We start from the raw sequence: 26,851 nt of genomic DNA on the forward strand, positions 1-26,851 counted from the left end.
CCTTTTAATACCAAACTAGTAATTATACCTGCGCGTTGTAACAGAACACATAACTTATGTCATCTGTTTATTTAGATCATGAGTTCAGGTTAAGGAGGGAACAATACAACGATTAGAATTTTTATCTTTAATTATCATGTATTATATTATTCTTACTAAAATGAGTTAGGACTCTTAAGTTTGGGGCAGTGGAGGAACAAATGCATCGGCGAAGAGAGAGTGAGTGATGAAAAATTGTAGAAGAGAATTTTTTGTCTTTAATATTAAAATATAAGTAGAGTTATATATGGACCACTGGACCAGCAAACTCGTTTTGTATTACTGTGGAAAGTGTGACTTATTACGCGATCACTTGATCCATTCTTGGCTTAGAAGTTTATTCAATGATCATCATCTATTCTAATATGTTTTGAAATCAAACTCTATATCGTTGCTAGGCACGTGTTGTTTTATCTTGTATGAGTATTAATTGTATATCTGGATTTTTTTTAGAATATGGAAGAGCGTAAAGGTTGGCGGCTGTTTTGGCGACGGTTTGGCGAAAGGAGATGGTCACCACTCTACTATGCAACAGACTAACAAATAGACTTAGGACATGTTTGTTTGAGCTTTTAGAGCAAGTATTATAGTTGGTTGTAAGCCGTCTAAATGCTAAGGTGGAGAGAAGGGAGGAGAGAGAGCAGAAGCAGAATGTAAGCTCACGCAGAAACCAAAAAACTTTGTGAGAGAGATAAGTGTGCCTTGTATTAATAGTGAATAGCTAACTACTGTATGGGTTGGCTAGGAAAAAGCTGTAAGAAACCTTATAGCCAGCAATAGGCTGTATTATTAAACTTGCTCTTATTACCTTTTGCTAAGCTATGTTCTCGGTCTAACAAAAACCAGAAAAGCTCATCTCAATGTTCAGCATTTCAAAAGGCAACTTAACAGCTCGACTATTTGTCTTACCTTATGGCGGGTAGAATCCAGGGGAAAGAGTTGCCCTGCCTAGACTATGGTGACTGGTCAGTGGCCAAAATATTTCTTACAAATAAAATATAAGTATGTAGCAAACACCAACCATCGGAGTGGCGCAGCGGAAGCGTGGTGGGCCCATAACCCACAGGTCCCAGGATCGAAACCTGGCTCCGATAGAATTTTTATCCGCTTTTTTCATTTTCATTTTTTTTTTCTTGGGGACGAAAGCTGATGTCCGGCTCTCCGCCCCGGTTGCCGGTTTGCTGGATTGATTGGCTAATGTGACGAGGCACCTCACTCCGGTGCCTGCGAGAAAGAAAGATCAATTTAATTTACGCCTGCTCACATCGACCATTCAGCGCTTAATCGCCTCTGGGCAATAAGCGATTAGAGAGCCTACGCGGCTACGCCCAACCCTTTCCGTCCGTGCCACGAACGAAACAAGCGTAGCAGCTTGGCTCAATGCAAAGCAGCGTCGCTTAATTTTGCTTCGGTAAGCGACTGGTGTGTAGCAGCAAAACCACTATCATTAGTTAATCATCACGCTAATGCTGGCCGACTCGAAAGGCGACGCGGACAGCCGTGCACGCACGCACGCACGCATCCATCCATATTCCATGACCATGATCCATCCATCCATCCATCGTCGAGCCCAGCTTACGTCTGCCGCCCGCAAACCCAATTCCAAAAGGGGCCAAACCGACTCGCCGAGACGCGGACAGCCAGCCGGTTGCGGATAAAAAAGCCGTGGGTTTTCCCCCCTGGATCCCCCCTGTCGTCTCTCGCCGCGGGACGCAAGCAAGCACCAGCTGCCGGCAGGGAGTGGGCGCCCGTCGCGCTCGCGCTCGCGGTGCGTCGTCGATCGGGCAATGACGGCTCGCGATCGTGTTGCCCGCCGCTTCCCGGTGTCGCGGGCGCCGCCCGTGCCCGCCGGCGCGGTGTCGAGTCTCCCACGTCCCCCGCGTCGCTTTCCCTGAACGATGATCGTTGGGGGCTCGTTGCCGTTGGCTGTGGTTAATCTTTTTTGTTTGTCGTTGCTGCCTTGGACGTCCAGGTGCAGCGTCGGCCCCGCGCACGGCACCGTGCAGCCGCAACTCCGATCCCATCGTGGGATCTCCTGGATCGTCGATTCGTCGTTTTACGTCACGCCCTGCAGGTGAATGTCCCTATCCGTTCGGGTTCGGCCGCGCCGCGCGTGGGCATGGCTCGTCGATGCGGTCGCGGTCGCGCGTGGCACCTTTTTCCCGCGAACCTAATTCATCTGGACCCACCTGTCAGTAAGTAAGCAACCACATATAGACGCCGATAACGCAGAGTCAAGTAGTATAGCTGTACGTGTGTGTTCGCGCGTGCTCGTCAGTGGAACTCTCTGCTACTGTATACATAGGAGTAAAGTCCTATGTGAGAGTAAATTGCACTCGTCATACAACATGAACTTCAGTCAATGTAGATTGATCCGACAACTACGTAGTAGATTGTTATATTAGTGTGACAATTTAGCAAGTTGCTGTATATACTATCACAATTTATATTAGCAAGTGTGGTAGATGTAATTTAGTCTATCTAGTATATATAAACACAGTAAAAAAAATAACAAAAAAAAAACTTCTTATGTTGGAAGAAACGATGGCCATGTATATATGGAGAAGACCAACGGCGTCGGCATTCCTCGTCTCACCGAGGATTCACTCACGAGAATCTTTGCGGTGGATATGATAACACTTGTGCCCGTCTTGAGCGCACTGTGAATAAATAATAAACTCAAATGAGCTTTCACAAGTGCATTCTGATTGCTCGTGCCGTCGTGCCTTTTCAGTGCTGGTGGTCCTAAATTTCGTTGAATATATTATACTACTTTCTTCGTTCCAAACTATAAATCTTTTTAAGATTTTTAGAGAGTCAAAGCATTTTCAAATTTGACCAAAGTTATAGAGAGAAATACTAAAATTTGTAATATAAAGCGAGTACAATATGAATATATAATTAAAAACGAATCTAATGATACTTAGTTAGTATCATAATAATTACTATTTTATCTTATAAATTTGGTCAAACTGAAGATAATTTAACTGTCTAAGATACTCAAAATGACTTATAATTTGGGATGAAAGAAGTAAACTGTTGTGGATCGATCGACGATGATTGTCGACTTGTCGTACGTGCGTGCGTGCTCTCAGTTTTGCCAGACACAGATTCTAAAGCGGTCTAGATTTCTCTCCTTCATGTGCAAATTGTGGGCACAAAGCTGGAAGTGTTGTTGATCTCCCATCCTTCTTCTTTTCCTTTTTACAGAAAAAAGAAAGAAAGGAAGAGCACTACTACGTTCTGTGGATTGTTAAATGTTTTTTTTTTTTGTCGAGAGCTACAGTTAAAGTTGGCCAGCAGATCCTTGATGGCTTTGGTGTTATTTTATCATGTGGACAGGAAGTTTCTTCTCCTATATATATCACGACCTTTTCAGAGACTCGCACGGCACGAACTCCACTTGTTTATAATATCCGAGTGTTGAATATATAGGATTACAAAATTAGCAGATCGATCGTGTTTTGTTTATCCTTATAGACTAGAAGAAACAAATCATGAAGCAAAATACCACCATGAGATTGCACCAGCACCTTTTATAAATTTTGAGCCCAGTAGCATGTACAAGTTGGGTTTGGGCTTGTAAAGTGGACCTTGAATACTGGACATTTGCATTGGGCCTTACTGCATTCACCTTCTTTTGCCCCCCACCTTTCCTTCCGAGGATAGTCTTCTTTTCTTTTCTAAGAGGATACTCTTCTGCTAACTTCCCTTGTCTTGAAGATGAGCGCCAGCACATCATCATTTAAATTAAAAAAAAAGAGCGTCACATACACGTTTAAATTAATACCAGGACTCCCTCCGGCCTCTGGGACCGCCCAACTCACGCGCAAAGTGCCCAGAGAAAAGTATCTGATGGAAACATGGTCCTGTTTACTTGCATTCAAAAACTAAAAAAATTTCAATATTTTCCGTCACATCGAATTTTGTAAGAGCATCCTCAACTGTTTAGCAAATAGACTTTACATTCATATATTTATAAAAAAAAAGTCTAAAAAACACATATCCAACAGTTTGGCAATTAGGGTTTGCAATTTTGTTAACTTGACAAATAGAGAGAAAGGACTTGCATATATGTCAAGCCCCTCCGTGCTTGGCATCTCGTCCCTCGCGCGAAATCTGTCGCCCTCGCGCATGGTCACACGACTACTCCCTCCCCCCGCCGCCATATTTTCTTTTTTATCAAGTGATCAATGTCAAACTATTAGAGATTATCTTTTTTTCACATTTGCCATATTTATTTAGGACTTGGCAAACTCTCTTATTTGCCAAACGAACTATACAAAACGGTTAGGATGCTCTAACACATGCATAGAATATTAAATATAGATAAAAGAATAATTAATTGTACAATTTGCTTATAATTATAAGATAAATATTTTAAATCTAATTAGCCTATAATTAGATAATAATTACTAAATATAAATAAAAGTACTACAGTATCTAAATGAAAAAAGGTTTCAATAACAAGACCCACGTTGCAGCCTGCGAGGTCACATGCGACGACGGCTCTCGACGCGACGTGCCTACACCACCCTGCGGCCGCAGCCCACCCTGGTCCCTGGGCGACCCCGATCCCGCAAGCGTACACGGCGGCGAGCACGATTTCTTAACGAACGCATCGTCTGCTGGTACGTACCCAACCGAAATAATCGGGGGGCGAATCGATCGGGAACAGCAAAGAAAGCGCGCCGCAGATGCACATCATCAACCATCAGCCTTTTATCTTCGTCTCGTTGCTGGCAATGGCATGATCTGTGCTCAACGTCAACAATTATATACGTGTAGGTCGCGACGCAACGTCAATCATCTGTTCCGCAAGTTTCCGTCGCACAGCCCCAGGCTGATATATATTTTTAAATATATAAAAAAATGCAGGATAAGCAAAGTGATGAAGAGAGACGGATGGGTCCGTGGAATCGGTTCCATTCTTCGGATTGTACCTCACTCTCGTTTTCGGCGTACGGCTTTGCGGGCATGTGATGTGCGGATCGAAGGCCCCCTGCTTTCAAGCTACGGAAACCAAGGATTCTGCTGCCTTCCGCTTCCGCTGGTTGCGTCCACAAGCCACGTACGTACTCGTGCTACCGTGAAACACCGGATCGTATCACAAACGCTACAGTCGCCAGCGTAACTTTTTTTTTTTTGATCGCGACGGCTGCGGAAACGGCAGCCGAGAAAAGCACAGTTTTCTTATTTCGGGCAACACCACATTGGATGATGAGACACTAACTAGGGGCTCGTCTATTGCATTTGCATAATGTTTTGATGGTTTGGCTCGCGGTCCTCAGGCCTTTAGTTCTAAAAAATTTTATAAAATAGATATTGTAACATTTTCGTTTGTATTTAACAAATACTCCCTCCATTTCAAATTGTAAGTCATTCCAAGAATCTTGGAGAGTCAAAACATTTTCACGTTTGACCAAAATTATAGAGAAAAATACTGAGTATACTATAAAAATATAATTAAGAAAGAATCTAATGATACTTAGTTAGTATCATAATAATTATTATTTTATAATATAAATTTGGTCAAACTTAGAAAAGTTTGACTCTCCAAGATTCTTGGAATGACTTACAATTTGAAATGGAGGGAGTATTGTTTAATTATAGACTAACTAGGCTTAAAAGATTCGTCTCGTAAATTACAAGCAAACTATATAATTAGTTATTATTTTTATCTATATTTAATGCTCATACATGCGCCGCAAGATTCGATGTAACGGGAGTCTGAAATTTTTTGTTGGAAAACTATGAACTGGCAGCCGGCAGGCTATCCATCCTACTAGTAAAGTAAGAAAAGAAACTATACAACAGAAGAAGATATGTAGAGTAAGTCTGAGATAAAAGAAGAGCTCGCGACTGCATTCTTTGATTTATATGCGTGTGTCAACGTTAGAGCAACTCCAACACTACCCTAAACTTCACTTGGCAAATCTTGGATTTTGCCAAGTGTAAAGCTCAAATGCCAAGTGAAAAAAAGAGGCTTCTCCAACAGTGAGCTATTTTTTTGGCAAATTTGGACTATCTTGTTATTCCTGAAAAAATCAGAAGGACTTTTATGCAAAAGTTACAATCTATTTAAGGCATACGTGCATGCTGAATGTGTGGGTCCCACCGCGTAGGCAGGATGCCAAGCGCTCCCAACGCTCCTAAATTTGAGCCAGTTGGTCCTCTTTTTGCCAAGCATCCTATTTTGCCAAGTGCATATAGGGTAGTGTTGGAGGAGCTTTTTCCATGTTTTGCCAAAAATTAGGATTTGCCAAGTGCATATAGGATAGTGTTGGAGTTGCTCTTAGTGCGCTAAACTTTGATTTCAATTTTATTGCTAGTCGTTAAGCAAAAGGAATAATGCGTGCAGGGTCATCTTCAGAATGCAACGCTTGTTTCCTTTTTTTTTATTTTTCTTTCAAACATTATGTGAAGGTTGTTGGTACATCAAAATCATAGGTAAACTCATCATAATTCGAATGCCAGCGCAGGGAACTAATGAAGCGATCTCATTCAATGAAGCTATGCTAGGTACTACTGACCATTCCTAGTGCACATTCACTGGCAGATGAGTTAGGCCTTGTTTACTTCCACCTAAAAACCCAAAAAATTTTAAGATTTTTTGTCACATCGAATTTTTAGACGCATACATGGAGTATTAAATATAGACGAAAATAAAAACAAATTGCACAGTTTGGTCGGAATTGACGAGACGAATCTTTTGATCCTAGTTAGTCTATAATTAAACAATAATTAACACAAACAAACGAAAGTGCTACAGTGTCGCTAAACTTTTTCCTTCGAAAACTAAACAAGGCCTTAGCAAATTTCCTCGTATTGCTGATTTGTCATATGATAATCTTTTTTATGAACGAATTGGAACACAAACTAGAGCTCGTTTACTTGTCTTATAAATCGTACTTTTTTTATCAGACAACAATATTTTTTTTCATAATAAATCAGCGAACATCTTTTCAGCCATGACTTTTCAAGGCCAGCGATCAGGCTACGAGAAGTCTGACGGTGTCATTGTAAAGAGAAGTCTGACAGTGCAATTGTGCAAACATTGTTCTGTCATCCCTATATTTCTCGTCGATTCATGATCCCCCTCCGTTTCACTGTTCGTTCCGCTATAAAAAACAGCAAACGATAACCTCAAATCTCACATCCAAATACACCATTGACATTGTCAAATTTAAATGCACCGTGTTATGTCATCACTCTATGAAATTCACCACCACACCAACCAATCCAACATTGATTTGATCCCTCTCCAACCTGATCAAAAAGGAATTTGCAGCAAAGTTGCAGAACCAAGTTGATATTAACACCGCACCGCCTCTAATTGCTGAATCAAATTAGTCCGTTGCTCCTTCGCCTACCCATTCGTCAAGGTATCCTGATGAAGACATCATACCTGCCGGTATTGCCGTGCCACGCCGGTCTGCATCGCCACCGTCGCCGCCGGCCCGCCTCGCCTTCCACTTTTCGTACTCGGGGTCATCGGTGGGAAGCTCGTGGCGGCAGAGAGGGCACGTGTTGCGGATGGCGAGCCACGGCAGGATGCAGCCGTCGTGGTAGAGGTGCGCGCACGGCAGCCTCCGGGCGCGTTCCCCGGCCTCGACGCCGTCCTTGCACACCGCGCACTGCGCGTCGGCCTCCGCGACCACCACCGTCGGGAGCGCCTCCACCGCGGCCTTCGCGGCCGGTCGCCCGCACTTGCCCGGCGGCTCGTGGTCCGCATCCGCGGCGGCGAGCTGCCCGAACAGCAGGTCGTCGGCGTCGTCGAGGAAGTACGTCTCGATTCCCGCGTCCAGGTCGTCGTCGCCATCCACCGCGAGGCTCCCCAGGCTGTTGGCGGCGAGCAGCACCTCCCACTCCAGGCTCCGCACCGCGGACGCCGCAGCCTCCTCCTCCTCCTCCTCCCTGCCGGCGACCTGCTCCCACTCGTCCGCGTCGCTCACGCCCACGTCCCACCTCCGGTGGTCGTCGTCGTGGTCCTCCAGCTGCAGGCAGTCCCAGCAGAGCGGCAGCGCGAGCTCCCCGTCCTCGTCGGGTGGCGCCCACTCGTCGTCGTCCCCGTCGTGGTCGTGGAAGCCGAGCCCGAAGAAGGACGACGCGGCGGTCTCCCGGGGCCGGTCCATGCGCGGACGCACGAAGCTGGCGGCGTCGGAGTCGGAGTCCGACGAGAGAGCGGGGAAGGGCGGCCAGAATGAGGGGAAGGAGACGTTGCCCGGCTCCTCCTCCTCCTCATCAACGTCGGACCAGCAGCCGCCGGCGAGAGGGAGCAGCAGGTGGTGGGCGAGGGAATCGTTGGCCATCGGTAAAGCGAAGAGGAAGAGAGACCGCTCGCCTCGCTGCGCTCCTCTCTTTTTCTCCCCCCATCCCCCACTTTTCGTGCTCTTTAAAATTGGGTTGGGTCAAGTTGGGTTGGTGTACCCGACGCCCGGCGCCGCCGCGAGGGCCGAACGGAAACGAGACGGGCGTGGGCGTGGGCGCATGGCCTGGCCTTGCTCCTTCTTCGTTCGCGGGTGAGCAGGAGAGGATGGGTTTGGTTAGCGGGCCGAGGTGGGCCGAAAGAAGAACGTTTTATTTCCGCACGTTTCAGATTGAAAAAAAAGTAAATACCACAAGTGTAGGAATGCAAAACATCGAGAGCAAATGACACGAGGTTTACCCCAAGGTTCGGTCGCTTGCTTGCAACATATGTCGGCGTTGAGCTAGTCAAGTCCTTGCATTCCCACTCCTTTACAAGCAACACAAGTTATCAAGCTTGACCCTCAACATAGGTGTTCGCCTATGAGATGGTGAATCAATAACAACAAGCACTCCAACTAGTCTCGAGAAATCCACTAAAGTTGCTCTTTATGATCTCTGCGAGGATGACCAGAAGGCCTCTTACAAAATCAATTAACTAAAGCCCTCGCACAATCACAAAGCAGTGCTCAACGACCCTCCGCTGCTCCAAGTCATCTAGGTGACGACAATTGCAAAAAAAAACAAGAAATCCATAGCAATACGATAAAGCTAGTGCCACTAGATGTAAACTCTCTAAGAAAATGCACTAGATCTCTCTCCAATGTCGCTCTAGATCAATCTTAAGTCAACCATGTGGTGGAGTGTATTTCTTGAGCTCAAAGGACACCCCAGCATCAGAGCAAGGGTGTCAAAAGAGCTAAAATGGCCGCTAGAGTACTTGTTTAACCCTGGGGAAACAAGTAGATTCCAGCACTGAATTATAAAGTGAAAACCTAGCATAATGATTGCTTTCATGGTGCCCCAAAGACACCACCGGATAATTAGTTTGGGCCTTATTTTCAAACCTTTAAAATTTTTGTCTCGAGTCGAGCTGACTAGCGCATCAAGTGGGTTTGGGCTCTAAATTCTCAAGAAAATGAAAACAAATCTACTTGAGACAAATGGATGCATTAGGTAAGTAAGCCATCATGTTGATTCATAAAAGAACTCGAGTGTAACAGGTATGGCAAAAATAATAAAAGAAATTTATTTTTGGCCTCGAAGTATTGCAAGAGCGTGATTTTTACTCTAGTATTCTACTAGACAACATACAATGTTTAACAAATAACAATCAAAACAATCCGATTTGCACCCCTCGGCCTTTGGTCCTAAGTCCTAACCAAGGCTCAATTGCTTCACTAAGTGGCCCGAAGTAGCCCTTTAACCAGTCTTCTTCCTCTTTTCACCCATTCACCACCTCTCCTGTACCTAGAAGGCTCAGTTTCGTCACCTTGTTGTTCTCCGGTGGGGCTTCTTTCCCATTCATCCCCTGTCATCTCGACGTCTCGTCCTAGAAAGTTGATAGCAGATTTCGTGAGGGCACTTCCAATCCTTAAACTATTATAGTTTCTATAGCATTAAATACTATGCTAGCTAGGCATTTTTGCTGATATGACGGGCGAGTCAAGGAAGAGAGAGATTGAAAATGCTATACATCATTCTTAGGTGCAAAATGAAATCCTTACATGTTTCGATGCAGCAGAAAACACCCATTCACGTATTGGGAAAGCATGGTCATTTCTATCGGTCCCTCCTCCAGATCTGTTGTGGCTCCTATTCCTCTTCCCCACCGCTACAAAATTTCTCAGCGCTCGCACCCCTCATCTCGTGAATCCCCGCCTGTTCTCTAGTTTAGTTTGTAGACATATAGCTCTTTGAGGTGATTAGATGGTCCAATAAGAATAGGTAATGATCATCCTGTTCTTCAGCACTACTTCAGCGGTACTTTTCGCTAAAGTATAATGTTTTTCTTTCACAAAAAATCAACATTAGCATAAGCTAAATTTTAGCGAAACAAAAAGTCTACTTATTGTTAAATTAGCAACAGCCAAAATTCTACGAGGATGCGATTTTCTTTAGAAAAATGAATCGGGCGCTACAAGTCTTGTGCGTATGTAAAATAGTAACAGATTGTGAATGGGGTATTTGGTTGGTTGCCACAATTGATCTGTCTCTTTTTTATGTTATATTTTTTTATCTAAAAGTTTTGCGTACCTTTGTATTTAAAAATATGTTTTTACAAGGCGCACTAGGGATGATAAAATATGCAAAAGACGCAATCTCCCTAGCCTGATTACGCATGGCGATTACTCGCGGACTAATTCTTCTAGGTGGCGCGCTCGTGCCTCTATCTAAAGGTGGCGATTTGTTTGATCGTGGCGAGGAGTTGCACGCTGGTGGCCGTTTCATTCTGAAATAATCTTGCATTCCTTTCTTTCCACAACTTCCATGCCACGAGTGCGAAGAGGGTGTCGGCACCCTTCTTTTTCTCTCTGCGCCATCTCTGTCTCCACCTCTCCCACCAGTTGGCGATAAAGCCCCCCACCTAAGCGGCGTCGGCCCCTAACACCATCAGAGTGGACCATCATATGTGTTTGGAGAAGGAGCAGGTGGTTATGATGTGGTCGATGGTCTCCAGGTCTTGGTCGTACCATCGTAGAGGTAGCATTCGTCGTGCACATCAACCAGTTTTTTCCCCTCTACATCGATAAAGAATGATGTTTTATGGTATGGTGTTGTTTGCACAAATGAAGATATTTTAGATCTCTTAACCAGTTTTTGATACAAATGCCCCCGCTCCTGCTTACCTCACCTCCGCAATAAATCAGGGCCCTTCGGTAGTTGGTCCCTTCCACTCCCCCCTTGCATGCAGCGCGAGGGCCAATCCTACAAGCGCCAAGGCACACTACGAGGCAAAATTCACGTGTTCAACAAAAATAACACGCAAGTGAGGGTAATCTCAATAGAACATTAACGATAGTTTCTATCTATCTTAATTATTTTGACAACTCATCAAATTGTTGATGTGGTGGTAGCTTTATCATGGAGAGATAAGGAAAAAACAACGAAACTGTTTCCTCAGAAGGAAAATGAGTCATCTCTTGTACCGATGAGGAGACTCAGCTAGTTTCTTCCTCCTCTCTTTCCGGATCCCTTGTGTTGCCGCCACCAATTTCACTCCTGTGCCCCTGCTTTGTTGTTCCATCCGTCCACGCGCCGCCGCTCAATGCCCACCTCGCACGTTACCGCTCGCGACCCGCCTCAACCTCGCGGATGCCGGCCGCCGCGACCGGTTGCTGCTGCTGCAAGCACGCACGCCGTGGAGGATGCCGCTCCTCCTCATGTGCAATCGATGGCCTCTCACCCCTATTCAGCATCGGCTCGGACAAAATCGCCACCACCGTGCAGGATATAGATGTCATGTGCGCCTTCCTCCGCATCGTTGATTCCCTCGGAGGTAAGACACCCTCACCGCGGAGTGAATTGAGTAGGTTCACGACATTGCCTTTAAGCTGGAGGATGTTGTGGACAAATGTTGCTACCTCTCCGGTCATGACTAGGGCTGGGTCAATGTCAGGGCTTGGTTCGCGGAGACTGCGCAAGGCACAACCGCATGGGAGAGGCTTCGCTAGTTGCGCGCATGGCCGCATGAAAGGAACAGTACGATATCCAGCTGGTCTAGGTATGCTTGAGAGGCTTCGTGTGGTTTGTGCACAAACAATCTGGAGACGAGAGAGACCAGGATGGTGAATGATTGGTTAATTTTTTTGTGGGCACTGCTAGAAAATTTTTGCACAGTGAAAGCTAGTTTCTTACTGCAATGTCTTATGCTATAGAAAAGTTTCTTACATTAGGACTACCCTGAGAGATGGGTATGGCATTCCGGTTGCAAGCATTTGTTGCATAAGAGATACCCGCATGGCTACAACCCTACTTAATAAGGGCAAATAAAGCAAAATATACTTTAATTAATTATTTTTTGGTATGCTAAATACTGTCCTAGATGACTTTTTTATCAGTATGAAGGGAGTACATAGAAACTGCTATGGAAATCATGGGTTAAAAAATAATTTCTACTTGACATTAATTGTTTTTCTCCTCCACAAAAACTGTGGGTTGGGACTGCCCTGACGTCACTGTTCTCTAGTGGAGCTTCTTCCTCGAGATTGAGCGTGAACAAAAAATCCTCCTGCTTCCACCCAAGCCACAAACATAGACTTTGTTTAGTTGGATTTTTTTTTGGTTTCGGGTACTGTAACAATTTCGTTTGTATTTGATAAATATTATCCAATCATAAACTAACTAGGCTTAAAAAATTCGTCTCGTAAATTACAGACAAACTGTGTAATTAGTTTTATTTTCGTCCATAAGTTTAATGATGCATTTGCCGTAAGATTTAGTGTGACGGAGAATCTTTACTTTTTTTTGGAACCGAGGCCTTATTTAGTTCTATTTTTTTTGTTTTGAGTAGTGTAGCATTTTCGTTTTTATTTGATAAATATTGTCCATTCATAAACTAACTAAGCTTAAAAGATTAATCTCGTGATTGACAGCCAAACTATATAATTAGTTTATGTTTTTATCTATATTTAATAATCCATATATATACCACAAGATTTTAAACAATGCCTGAACAAGGCCATAGCTAGCCAAGTCCCGCCCCCGCTCCTGGGCTCCTGGCCCAACCTCGCCTCTTTGCCGTGGCCCAACTACTAGTTGGCATCGGTGTCCCCCGCGGCCCGCCCCTAGCGCTCCCACGTCACCCTCTCGGACTCGGAGGCGGTAGTAGCAAGGGAGTCAGTGGTCGGCGGTGGTCAGGGATACAAATACCCCGGCCACGTGACGACACCGGATGCAAACCTATTTATATTCTCTCCTTAATTCCCCATCTTTCTCGTCCGCCTCCGCACCTCCGCAACCCCCGCCCCTCCTCCGCCGAAGCCTCTCCTCTCCTCCGGCCGCCGAAACCCTAGCCGCCGGCGCCGCCGACGCCGCCGCCGTCATGGCGAGCAGCAACGTCTCCACCGTCTACATCTCTGTCATTGATGACGTCATCTCCAAGGTCCGCGAGGATTTCATCACCTACGGAGTCGGCGACGCCGTCCTAAACGAGCTCCAGGCTGTAAGGACCTCTGATTTCTCGATCCCCAGCTCTCGCCCCCCTCCAATTTTTTCTTGATTTCAGCGATTTTGACGGTTGTCTCTCCGATCCGGCCGAGGAAACCCTAGCTCTGGGAGATGAAAATGCTGCACTGTGGCGCGATCTCGGGGAACATAGACCGAACCAAGGCTGCTGCACCGTCCGCCGGAGGCACCACCGGCACGACACCGCCCGTGCACGACCTCAACGTGCCGTACGAGGCCACATCCGAGGAGTACGCCACCCCGACCGCTGACATGCTGTTCCCGCCGGTGAGACCGAATCCCTCGTCTGCTGCACTTTAGAATTTTTCCCGATCTACACAATTGGGACTCGAGGTTCTGAACGAGTTACTTGTATTTGTTTTCAGACACCATTGCAGACCCCAATCCAGACTCCTCTGCCAGGGACAGACACAGGGATGTACAACATACCCACCGGCCCTTCTGATTATGCCCCATCACCTATCAGCGATATCAGGAACGGGATGGCGATAAATGGGGCAGACCCAAAAGCTGGCCGTCCAAGTCCCTACATGGTATTGTGAATTTGAACTGTGCTGTTATGTGTGACTAGTTTTCCCCCCTTGTTAGTGTTAGCTGTTTGTCATATTTAGAAGTTTTTGCAGCCACCACCTTCCCCATGGATGAGTCAGAGGCCGCTGGGTGTTGATGTGAATGTCGGTATGTGCATGCTTATGTCCTCCGTTTGGGGTCCACAACTCCACGTGCAAACTGCATTCCTAGTTTATTCTATTTGGAGGTAATATCATTTGGGAAAACAATAACTAAAACAATTTGTGTGACTCATAATGTACAGCCTATGTGGAAGGCCGTGAAGATCCTGACAGGGGCGTGCAGCCTCAGCCACTGACTCAGGTAAAATATGAGATCGCATATCATTTGAGAGCATGGCTAATTAGTAATGTTGTATGGGGGATTCCATCTGTTATTTGTTTTGGGCTCTCATTTATTTCTGTAGAACATTGCTCCCTGATGATATTGTCAATCAAGATTGCGTTTGTGGATAAATAGAATATGTTTCCGGAGTTGAAAGTTGGTTACTGCCCCTTTTGCCAATAATATTAGCCTGTTTGTTAAGTGTTGATTGGGTTTGTTAATTTTAGGATACTGGGATATTTTTTATGGTTTTACAAACTTTTATTTATAATAATAATTGGTGATAGGAAACACACTGAGAATCTTGTTCTCAAATTCTGTTTAAACAATTACTTCATGTAACGGGAATGATATGTTAGGACCTGGGTGTGTGTTTGTGTAAGTGTGTGTTTTGGGTATCTTACAATGGTTCTTTACCAATCTTAGTACAAAGATACACAGCTCTCCTACATGTTCGATAAAAAAATTACTTCATCTATCATACATATCACAAGTAGTGTTTCTCTTTTGATGATGCCATGTATATTTGAATTTCGGATCGAATGAAGTCCGCTTCATTCCAACAAGTTGTTCAAAAGTGTTTAGTGGAAGTGATTAAAAGTGTGTGATGTTTATGGAAACTTCAGAATAAATATGCCAGCAGGATTAATTAGTTCAATCTGTTCTGGTAGCATTATATGTGCTGGTGGTACTCATGGTCTATCGTGGACTTCGAGCACTGTTTACTTGTAATAATGCTGCATGGTGTTTCTTGGTAGGCATATTTTGTAGCATTTTATTTAGAGTTAAACTGGAAGTTCTCATGTTTGCTTCGTTGGTCTTATGTTCTCAAATATATGTCTCATATAATTATTTAATGTATCATTTAGTTATGAGGTTTAGGGGTTTAGCATATCTTCAGCATGAACTCTCTTGTGTGGAGTTCAACTAGTTTAACCTAGGGTGGTGCAGAAACCATTAGGCATTAGCAGCTCAGCCATAGGTTTGAACTCATTTTACCTGTATTGCTGGTCCAAGGTAACTAATCCATTTGCATTGTTATATTGAGTCCTGATTGTTGCAGTTTCATTCTGGTTCGTTCGTGTTTGTAGGATTTTTTGATGATGTCCTCTGGAAAACGCAAGAGGGATGAGTATCCTGGTCAGCTCCCTTCTGGTTCTTTTGTACCTCAGCAAGATGGAAGTGCTGATCAGATAGTAGAATTTGTTGTGTCAAAGGTAACTATCAGTGATAAATTCAATTCATTGTCTGGCATTACTTTTCCTTGATACATTACTTCAAATATGTCTGTGCTTCCTTGAGTGAGTTAGTGCTATGCTAGGATTGGTTGCACAGTTTTGAGGATTTGTTCCTCATCCCCCAGTTTACAATGAAACGAGTCTTCGGTTCACAGCCATGCCTTATTTAGGATGGAATATGTCTAGTTTTTGATTTTATTAGGATGGAACGTGTCTAGTTTTTGTTTTACCCAAGTAGCTTTGGTGTTCCACACTTTCTTTTGCATCTGACCCACCAATCATACATTCATGTTTCCCCCCCCCCCCCCCCATAGTTTGCACACTAAAGCCATGGCATGCCATACTAAAACATGGTATCTGTGATGTGTGAGTACAAGACACAACTAGGCCTTGTTTACTTTCCAAAAATTTTGAAAATTTTTTCAAGATTCCCCGTCACATCGGATCTTGTGGCACATGCATGAAACATTAAATATAGATAAAAAAGTAACTAATTACACAGTTTGCCTGTAATTTGCGAGACGAATCTTTTGAGCCTAGTTAGTTCGTATTTGGATAATATTTGTCAAATACAAACGAAAATGCTACAGTGTCCATTTTGCAAAAAAAAATTGCAACTAAACAACGCCCTAGTAGCTATTATATACCTGGTATGTTTTTTTTGGAGTTAGTATTGTTTAAAAACAAATTAGACCAACCTTGGAGGAACTAAGGTTGCATTCTATTAAGAAGAAAATAGGCACCCAAAACCTCGACGAGGACTTGAACCTGGGTGATGTGGGTATGGATCCACCCCTTGACCAACTGAGCTAGCCTAGCTTCCTGATTCTGCTTAGACCTTGTATGCTTTTGTTGTGCATTAAGTAGTTGACCTCTCACCCAAATCTGTTCCTGTCATGTATAGCCAGTTTAGACATTAACACAATTGTAAAGCTTGTACTTCTGGTGCAGTGAGCATCCTCTTTATATTTAACGGTCGGATCCTCTGGAGAAGTAATTAAATCATTCATTTTGTAAGCTGAGAATATGTTTCTATCATAATGGAATATATTGAGTATGTCCAACTAGAATGACCTAAATTTTTTCCATCTAATTGATTTATGTAGTATTCCTCTGTTTATGATTTTTTTTGAATGTTCAATATCTTGTGTGTTAAGTCCTCAGTTCTGTTAATCCGTGTTTAGGAAAATGCAAACCAACTTTGGAGTTCCATCATCAACAAGCTTGAAACACCAACCAAGACAATCACTCCAGTTATTCCGCAGTGTGATGGGATTCAGGATGACTATAATGATGTATGTATTATTCTAAAACTAATGGGTTCACATAGATATTTCAGTACAAACTTACTGTGATATTTTTTTCCAGCAATTTTTCTTTCAAGGAGTTCCAACTGAAGATTATAATACCCCTGGAGAATCTGGTAAATTGTCATCAAACTGTGCAACTTTATGTTTATATTGCTGATTCATTATTTGTCATACATATTTTTGTTATGTTTATTAGCGGAGTATCGAGCTCCTACACCTGCTGTTGGAACACCAAAACCAAGAAATGATGCTGGAGATGATGACGATGACGATGATGAACCTCCTCTTAATGAAGACGATGACGACGATGATGAGTTAGATGACCTTGAGCAAGGGGAGGATGAACCTAACACACAACATCTTGTACTTGCACAATTTGACAAAGTAGGTGCACTTTGTTTAAGTTAATATTTGCTATCCATGCTTAGGTTTTCCCTCTAGTTTCAGCCCACTTTGTCTTACATCCTCTTCTATGATTAATAGGTGACAAGGACCAAGAATCGTTGGAAGTGCACTTTGAAGGATGGAATCATGCATTTGAATGGCAGGGATGTTCTATTTAACAAGGTTGGTAACATAATATTTTTTTGGTCAAGTTTGTGAATATAACTGAGCCTCAAATTGTATTCTGTTTTTTACCATAAATAATAGCGAAATCCCTTGACATGTTTGGAAAATTATATTATATTAGAGGATAGAGGCAGCTAATTTCAAGCTAATTGACCACATAATAATCATCTTAAATTGTGATTCTGGCACAGAAGACGTGCAGAATAGGTAGGTAGTTGGAAGATACTAACGCTTTTCCTGGCTTGTTACAGCATGTAATTCAGTCATTACCAGAAGGGAAATGTTATGTTTTTCTGCACCTTTATTCCTTTTAAAAAACTTCCAAATCGGCGGCTGTAAGGCCATAAGTCAACTATTGTGCGAACTTTGTAGTTAATTTATCATGGACTTGATAACTCAGCAATGTTGGCCTCAAAAATGTGTTGTGATGCACGACTGCTTCAGTGTGGTATGCTTGTTACATTGCTGACATGGATTTGATAAATCGAATTTGCAGGCGACAGGTGAGTTTGATTTTTGAATTTTTGGATGAAGATGAGCTATTTTAGAAGCAGCTGTATGGACATATCTTGTCTTTGACATAAGGACGGGGAGGTGACAAAGTGTTCATGGTGGGGTCCTGGCAGTATGACTGCGTCGTGTTTTCCTATTGATACTTTGTTTCACCCTCTGGTTTGTCACCGCAACTGTTATCGCTGTAAAAAAGTTACTGCTTGTGCTGTGTAGACATTTTCTGAGATGGGTCTCTCAAATCTGCAGCGTAACTATATTATCTGATTTAATGTTAGTTATACATTTTTTTTTCTCTAAAGTCACTTTTCCTGCTGTATCGTGGCGCTCTTGTTGGCCATAATGGTGCGTATGTGGACCTTAAAGCAGTCGTCCGGAGTTGGTGGCTGCATGACATTGACCATCACTCTATCAGGCACATCGCCTGACACACAAGGGTCTTTACAAATTCTGGTGGATGATATCGGGCCGAGGTGGGCCGAAAGAAGAACGTTTATTCCTGCGCGTTTTGGATTGAAAAAAGTCTACCCTATCTACCTATAACTATCACGGGAGTCCTAATTACCTGCTTAACTGGGAAATTAGATTTTTAGGCTCTTTTAACTTGTGAAACCATCAAATTTAGGTCCTTAAACGATTTTCTGCTGTGTGACGCCAGTCACCCTGCATGGCGTCACATTGAAAGAATCTAGATGACTAAAGGAGGTGAATAATCCATTAAAAATTTAAAATCCCTTGAAAAACAACACCAGGCACAAATGGTTAGTACAAGAGATAGCTCCCACTACAAACCTAACCTAGCACACCACAAAACAAAGCATCATAAACAAATCAGTAGAAAGGATTACAATTACTAATGGACCACACAAGTTACTCGAGGCAAGATATTCAACTAATCGAGCTATACAAGATAAGAAACTACTTGAATAACTCTACTCAACTAAAGGAGCACTCTAGTAACTACACAAGCAAAGATAAAAAAGCAAGTAAATAGCACAAGTGTAGGAATAAAAGCCACCAAAGATAAGTGACATAAGTTTTACCTTAAGGTTCTGCATGTGTCAAAAATCCTTGTTTGAGACGAGTCCTTTGATTCCCACTCCTCCATAAGCAACACAAGCCTTCAGGACCGTCAACATGGGATGGTGAATCAACAATAACAACAACAAACACAAGCACTCCAATTAGCACCAAGAAATCCACCATAGTTGCTCTCTTCATGATCCCATGAGGATGAGCACAAAGCCTTTTACAAATCAATTGATTGAAGCTCCCGCACAATCACCAAGCAATGCTCAACGACCCTCTACTGCTCCAAGAAGTTAGGCGGCGATAATCACCAAGAGTAATAAGAAATCCATAGCAATTTGGCAAGCTAGTGCCATTAAATGTAAACTCTCTAAGCAAATACACTAGATCTCTCTCAATGATCAATCTCAAGTCAAGCAGATGGATAGAGTGTATTTCTTGAGCTTAAATGATACGCTAGTGTTAGTCAGCACTCAAGAGTGTCAAAAGAGGTAAAATGCCCACATACATGTCTATTTATAAGGGCCTCCCCAACGCGCCACCTAGGCGTACTGCTTCAAGTTCCACATATACATTCACTGTCCATGTCATATCTACCAATAGCCTCGAAACATGTTAGAGGTGCTCACAGAGGTAACACTACCTTCGTCTGACAAAAGTCTAAAGTAACCATGGAGAAGCGTGTTGGAGGCTAGATGAGAAATGACCACGGGAACACACCAAGCATAGAACGTACCTGTTATTCAAAAATATGTGGGCTAAGCTCAGTAATCATTGTAGAGAACTCACATGCTACGTTGCTGCCGCGTTGGGGATCTAAAGACCTCAGCATGTTTACACCTACCTGTAGATTGTACTCTACTTTTTGGATGAAGCCAACACCCTTGTTATCTTGCGTTGCTACTGTCCTAAGCTCCCACCAAAAACTAGTCATTATACATTTGGTGGGGCTTTCTGTGGGGTCAAGAAAAAGTATGGTAACCACCTGAGGATAGGGTTGTTGTCCGATGGCTGATCCAACAACTAAATTTGAACATAAACTACTTGTTTACTTAATAGATCAACCGCATATCTCCAATAATCTCCCACAGACACTGAACAATTCAGTGAGTGCTTGAGCTCTCTAGAAAAATTGCGGAGAGAAAACTTGGCATGACTAAGTTGCTTTAATGTAGAAAATATGTTTGAGCCTTTTTTTTCAAATCCCTAAAGGTTGTGGCTCAAGTCGATCTGATCTCAAATTTATTTTCGACCCACAACAATTGGTAGGTCAGACAAGGACAGTGGCGATGCCAGAAGCTTTTAGAAGCTTGAAAATTACAAAATTCTACATCAATATAAAGAAAATTTTCTTTTAAATTTTGACGACTTTGATCCAACATGGTAGGTCCTGGTAAATTAGGTTCAAATTGAGTTAAAGCGTAAGTAGATATGGTGTTTTTCTGATCCACTAACATTTGTGTATCCAAATCTAAGGGCACTCCCAATGCAGAAACTATCATAGTTTTTATAGACATTAATTATGGAGACACCTAAGCATTTTGCTGATGCGGCAAGGTAATTATTGAAGAGAGAGTAAAAATCATAGAAACTAGGTCTAAGTTAGAAATCATGTCTACACGAGATCCAAAACATGAAGTGATATGATTAGTTGAGAATGGAGAGAGAATGAATGTGATTGGATAAAAAATTATTGTATAGAAACTATATCATAGTTTTTATACATCGTGTCTATAGAAATCAATATGTATAGAAACATTGGGGTGCCAAAAAAACCTTCAATGAAAACTTTTGCTTTCTACATTTTTCTTATAAAATAAACTGAATTATACGAGAATTTTTATATAATTCTCGTGAAAATTCACGCGTTCCTATCTCCCGTTCGGCACGACAGCGTCTCTCCCTTTTCCCGTCCCGTGCTCTCTCGCGTGCCCCCCCGGCATATTCCCTCTCTCGCGTGCGTAACCAGGCGGCCGCCGCCGCCGCGCCGCCCTGCGTCAGGTGTCTAGATCTCCATCGGGACCTTCTCTGGCGACGAGCGCCCACCAGGTACCCCCACCCCTCATCTTCCGTTCCCGCTGTTTGAAACGGAGCACCCAAACCAAGCCCAAGCTATCTGTATTCGGATCTGATCTAATCCAGTTACATGTGTAGTATAATGTATTATACCTATACGTACAAACTTTTTTGTTTCGGAAAATTTTGCGTGTACATATCCTTTACTAGGTCCGCCCCTGTGCGAAATCGAGCACCCAAACCCTAACTTGGAGCTATTTGTAATTTAGACATACATGTATTGTGTCTATTAACTTCGATATATATGTTCTTTGCTTTGTTGAGCTAGCTTTAATGGATTTCATTGTTACAGTGAGATGTCGGAATACCAGAACGTTGTTGGGGGGAGGCTGAAGCTGAAGGGTAAAGCGCTGGATGTGAAGGAAGGTGCAGTGAAGAAAAAGAAAAAGAAGAAGTATCAGCGCGAGGAGTCGTCCCAGAGTGGGCACGAGCACAATGAGCTCCACAAAGGTTTTTCTCATTACTACACTGGCCAATTTCAAACTTAAGCATCTACTGTTCAATTTCTGCACAACTGGATGTGTTGATAAGCATTACTATGTTTAAAATTAAGCATCTGCTCTTCAATTTCTGCACAACTGGATGTGTTGATAAGCATCACTATGTTTGTTAGAGGTGGTGCCCATCAACTGCCTGGTTGTGTGCATGATACCTTCTGACAATTTTTGGGTTTCCATGCACTGAATAATCAATTTGGCTTTGTTTTCTTACATAATTGTTGATAATTACCTCTGTTTAGGTTCCCTCTACTTGTTATATATGTCCGAGCCATAAAAAATAGGAGGTAGGTTTCTAATGCTTCTAACAAAATTTTTGCTGCATTTTTTTTTTCTGTGTATGTGTATGTTTGATGCTCATCTTATCTGTATTTGGATATACTGGTTTGTAGTTTATACAATCGCTTTTTTGTGTATTCATGTCTTGATAAAGAATCTTGGAGGCATCACTAGAGGGATTTGCCATTTAGTTTGTGCTGACAAGTGTTATTAGTGGCTATGTGAACTGTTTGCAGAACAAATAAAGAACCCCAGTCCTATGACCTCAGACACTCGGTTGTTGGTTGTCACTTGCACCTGCAATGACAATGTATTTGTTTGGAAACTTGGATTAGTTTAGTGTTATATCAGGATAGGATATGTCGATATGATAGTTTTCTCATGTTATTTGTGGATCAGTCTTTACTAAAATACTCTACAGAGCTCAGTTCATTTCTACAATAACTTGTTTAATACATTGTCTCACCTTTTGTGTTTGTGTAACTGGACTCCATGAATCTAAACGTTTTCGGCTGGCTACACTCGCTTAATATCCAATTCAATGGTTATTTTCTTCAGGGGGAAGCTCTGAATTACCAACTGATCCCAACAACGAGCTGATTGAAGCTGACAAGATCGGAGATGAAGGGAATCCACATCCTGACTATGATCATCTCACACCTGCAGAGCGACGCTACATAGAACAAAAGCAGAAGATTGACATGCAGAAGCTGGCCAAAGTTGCCAACAAGTCGCACAGGGACCGCATCCAGGACTTCAACCAGTACCTGGCAAACCTCAGCGAGCACTACGACATCCCCAAAGTTGGCCCTGGTTAACATATACGCACAAACAATTGTATGCTCGGTCTATCCAGCTTTATGTTGGCATGTTATGTATTATTTTATGTGTTGTAAAACAACCTGTTGCTACTATGAGACAAATTTCAAAAACATGTTAATAAGTATTTTGATCGTGTGTTTAAGCTATTTTTTGGTTGCCCCTTTTAGTTGCAATCGTTTAATTCAAAATGTGATCAGCTTTTGATCATTCCAGGGAACTCATTTTCTTTCAATACAATGGCAGAGCTAAACAACAAATTATACACAAATTGGTGCACATAAGTCAGATCAACATGACCTCATGTCAAGATAAAGCAGGAGTCATACAAATTGTTACACAGTACTTAAAAATTACTCTCTCCATTCCAAATTATAAGTCATTTCAAGAATCTTGGAGTCAAAACATCTTAAGTTCGATCAAATATGTATGATAGGATAATAACATTTATGATGTCAACTAAGGGGGTGTTTGGGACTGCTCCACAAACTCTGCTCCATAAACTCCACCATGGAGCAGCTCCAAAAAAACTGGAGTTTGTAGAGTACCTCTTTAGGCGCTCTCACAACTCCACCATTTTTTCTCGAACTGAGTGCGTGGAGCTGAAACCGTTTGGCTAAAAAACGTGGAGCAGAGCTGAAAAACGTGGAGCGGAGCAGTTCCAAACATCCTCTAAAGTATCATATGTTCTTCATTACTTATATTTTTATAGTAAAGCTTTATGATTTTTTCTATAATTTTTGTCAAACTTGAGATGCTCCAAGATGACTTATAATTTAGGATAGAGTAGGAAGTAACTTCTGATGCATCAACAAGTTTTGCCAAATCAAGGCCCACTTGAAGCAATCTGAATCAAATTGAATTGATTGACGTTTGATACAAAGATAAGCAGCAATACATCATAATTTGGTGACGTCAGTGCTGTGCTCATGCAGAACAAGCAACAAACCGACACAAAAATTATTCCTTTAGTCTGCTGCAAAAACTGTCATCAATTCCCAAATAAGTATCAGATACAGTATGATTTAATTGTTCACTAGTAGCTTAGTTCCTTTTTTTGAAATCTGCAAACAAATCTATTCGCTATATCATACCCAAAAACAAATCTGCTTCTTCCCATTCACCCCCTGCTTTCTCGTCCTAGAAGGTTGAGTGCAGCTTCATGACGTTGCTGTTCTCCAGTGGAGCTTCTTCCTCTAGATCGAGATTCGTGAACAAAATCCTCCTACCTCCCATAACCAATCTGGCAAGGTGCTCCTCTTCCTGATCAAATCATAAGGAGATGGGTGAGTCAGAGTTGAGTAGTGGTTTGGAAGTAAAAGTGAAACGATACAATGAATGAGGTGGTGTCATGGTGATGAGGTTTTCACCATGGCCATCGACTCCCAATCGCGAGATCACTTGGCAGTCACTCACCAGCAGCTTGCCCTGCTTCCTTTTTCCCACTCCGTGCAGTGCCACCAGTGCGCGCATGTGGCTGCGGAAATGGCACCACTGCATTTTGTGTCCTTTCTTCATGCTCACCATCTCTGCAAATGCTCTCGTGTAGCACATGCCTGCTTGGCATGCCTCATCCTCCTTTTTTATAAGAAACGGAACACATTAAATTAAGAAATTTTAACACTTAGGAGAGTTATGGTCTCCAAGATTACAGGTCTAAGGCTGTCCAGTACAGGCCATGAGCCTCTGTGAGGGGGGTTCGAGCATACAAACTGAGAAGAAGCTCTAGCTTGTGTTGCAAGAGAATTAGCTGTTAAGTTTTGTGATCTGTGGACCTTGAAGATCTTGTGCTGTTAGTCATTCTAAGGGAATGTCCTGGTCCGAGACTCTGATGTGGAGATGGTGGTGAGGGAGAAGGAAAGCCAAGCTTTGGGGGAAACTGTAGGGACCAATGGTGATGAAGGAGAAGAAAATGGCAAAGCTCAGTCGAAGCTGATGCCTTGTAATCACACCCACAGAGGAGATAGAGCGGATGAAATTTGCAGAAGAATAGACTGACAGAGAACACAAGGAAGCAGATATTTGGGAGGCCAAATGGAGTCCAAATTTATTTTTGCTTTATTTTTACTGTTGCTGACTAGTCTGACATGTCAGCTAAAACAGGTGACATGGCCCCCGCATCACCCGGTCGCCGAGTGGTGAAAATGCCCACTAAACCAGATAAAAGATGAAAGTGAATGATTTTAAAAAGTTCGAGGTTATCGAATGTCTGGCATGGGAGGGATTTTTATATAAGGATATTGGATTGGGATAGTAAAAACCAGACTTTTATAGTTCTAGAACTAAAATCAAACCAGTTTCATAGTAATATAGCACACCAAGCTGAAAGGCATAAATTGCAATAACTTAGATGGAAATATGACAACAGCAGGAATCAGAGAACTTTGAAGACCATGAATTGATGTATCAACATCTGACACTTCGGATAATATAACCTGATCAGTTTGCTTTTTTGACATCTTAAACACTAAAACTTTGCTCAAGCATAACTAAGAAACACTATAAAGCAAGGATACACAATCTTTTTTAAGATGGACACATTTCAAATATAATTTCAATAAAGGCAATCTAGCATGTTGGTACAGAAGCAATCAGAGAACTTTGAAGACCATGAATGGATGTATCAACATCAGATACTTCAGATCATATAGCCTCCTCATTTTGTTTCTTTGACATCTTAAAAATGATAAACTTTGCTCAAGCATAATTAAGAAAAAAATATAAACCTATAGGATACATGGTTTTTAAAGGTGGCCACAATTTAAGTATGACTTCAATAAAGATGATATAGAATGTGTACAGGAAGCAATCAGAGAACTTTGAAGACCATGGATGGGTGTATCAACATCACACTTCAGATCATATGACCTCCTCATTTTGCTTCTTGACATAAAACTTCATAACTTTTAATTAAGAGAGAGTCTAAAGCTATAGCTTCAGCAGAAAAAGAAACTAAACATAACCCAGAATCACTTTAGATAAGGAGATGTAGGTAAAGAAAGCAATCAGAGAACTTTGAAGACCATGAATGTATGTATCAACATCAGATGATATCTTCAGATTACAAGACCTCTTCATGTTGCTTCTCAGTGACTAAACAATACAGTTCAGACTCAAGCATAACTAGTACCAATATTCAGATGGCATGGTGAAAGAAAATAGAATATTACTGCACTAGACAAACATCAATTGGATACCATAGGTACAAGGTACATAGAGAAAGCAATCAGAGAACTTTGAAGACCATCCAAGAATTATCAACAGCACAGTTTCAGATGGTATAGCTTCCTCATTTGCTTTGCAATCGCTACATGTTGATTTAATTCACATGAAAGAATGTGAGACAAGAAAAGTCTGAACATGAAGCAATCAGAGAACTTTGAAGACCATACGTGTGTTCTCCACATGAAAACATTCAGATGTTTCAGTCTCCTCATTTCGCTTCTAAACAGAATTCAGAGCATGATTACACTCGATAGATAAACTGAAGGGAGCAAACATATCAGATAGTAATACAAGAAAGAAAACAACAGCAAGATGATGCTATGGCAGAAGATATGACTCTTAGGAAAATCACTTGTTTCCACAGAGGTAGAGCCCCTGCCCGGTCCATTAATCTTGCACCCATACCCTTTTCTCGCATTTTTCCCTGCGTCCACCCTCACAGAGCAGGGGGCTAATGGTGCGACTTAACCAAAACAGAAGTCGTCGATTCATGACTACGCAAATCAAGCGAAAGACTGCTTGTATCAAGGCTGATCCAGTGATCCCAAAAAGTACTAGCAAGAAAGCAACGCTGATCCAGTGATCCGAAGCGAGCAAAGACAAAATCACCAAGCAACGCCCACTGAATACAAACAAGCAACAAGATCGCTCAAAAATGATTGCGTAGAACAGGATGTAAACCGTGAACTGGGGAGCTTGGTACTCGCTCCCTGGCCGCCTGGCGGCTAGGGTTTGCCCCCGCCGTAGCGCCACATATCAAGGCTGAGGAGGGACCTAGGATATTATTGGGCTGGGCCTTCCTTACTTGTGATTATGGATCATATAAGCCCAGTTAAGTTTTGAAAAAGTCCACTTTAGTTCGTCAACTTTCACGAAAGTCTGATTTTTATCCCTAAACTCTAAACCGGACAAAATACATCTCTTAACTTTA

At 42.5% G+C, this 26,851-nt stretch overlaps 3 protein-coding genes, 1 long non-coding RNA gene and 1 other non-coding gene across 5 annotated transcripts; 3 read left to right on the forward strand and 2 right to left on the reverse strand.

The window, feature by feature from the left end:
* TRNAM-CAU lies at window positions 1,062–1,133 on the forward strand. The gene has a single exon. It is a non-coding gene; the product is annotated as a tRNA-Met (tRNA).
* On the reverse strand, window positions 7,081–8,715 carry LOC8071742 (E3 ubiquitin-protein ligase CIP8). Its single transcript, XM_002454304.2, has one exon. It carries the CDS (start codon window positions 8,349–8,351, stop codon window positions 7,389–7,391), a length of 963 nt encoding a protein of 320 aa, XP_002454349.1. The 5' UTR covers window positions 8,352–8,715; the 3' UTR covers window positions 7,081–7,388.
* On the forward strand, window positions 13,181–18,296 carry LOC8071743 (transcription initiation factor IIA subunit 1). Its single transcript, XM_002452574.2, is given in 13 exon segments — window positions 13,181–13,213; window positions 13,215–13,271; window positions 13,274–13,450; window positions 13,558–13,740; window positions 13,839–14,006; window positions 14,097–14,151; window positions 14,288–14,346; window positions 15,459–15,584; window positions 16,790–16,900; window positions 16,974–17,028; window positions 17,112–17,299; window positions 17,399–17,482; window positions 17,982–18,296. Coding segments are annotated over 13 exon segments (1,320 nt in total). The 3' UTR covers window positions 18,006–18,296.
* LOC8077704 (protein FAM32A-like) lies at window positions 20,873–22,844 on the forward strand. Its single transcript, XM_002452575.2, has 3 exons — window positions 20,873–21,073; window positions 21,393–21,550; window positions 22,435–22,844. The coding sequence occupies exons 2-3, from the start codon at window positions 21,397–21,399 to the stop codon at window positions 22,692–22,694; spliced, it is 414 nt and encodes a 137-aa protein (XP_002452620.1). The 5' UTR covers window positions 20,873–21,073; window positions 21,393–21,396; the 3' UTR covers window positions 22,695–22,844.
* LOC110434640 lies at window positions 23,533–26,696 on the reverse strand. Its single transcript, XR_002452235.1, has 2 exons — window positions 24,112–26,696; window positions 23,533–23,958 (listed from the first exon to the last, which is right to left on the reverse strand). It is a non-coding gene; the product is annotated as an uncharacterized LOC110434640 (long non-coding RNA).

This window comes from Sorghum bicolor, chromosome 4 (genome assembly GCF_000003195.3).
Source record: "Sorghum bicolor cultivar BTx623 chromosome 4, Sorghum_bicolor_NCBIv3, whole genome shotgun sequence".
In the NCBI taxonomy this organism is placed as follows: Eukaryota; Viridiplantae; Streptophyta; class Magnoliopsida; order Poales; family Poaceae; genus Sorghum; species Sorghum bicolor.

Excerpts from the sequence above, each read along its gene's own strand:
- LOC8071742 (XM_002454304.2), bottom strand. The coding sequence starts at position 8,351 with ATGGCCAACGATTCCCTCGCCCACCACCTGCTGCTCCCTCTCGCCGGC.
- LOC8077704 (XM_002452575.2), top strand. The coding sequence starts at position 21,397 with ATGTCGGAATACCAGAACGTTGTTGGGGGGAGGCTGAAGCTGAAGGGT. Across the intron at positions 21,551-22,434 it reads GCACAATGAGCTCCACAAAG|GGGGAAGCTCTGAATTACCA; the intron begins GTTTTTCTCATT and ends TATTTTCTTCAG.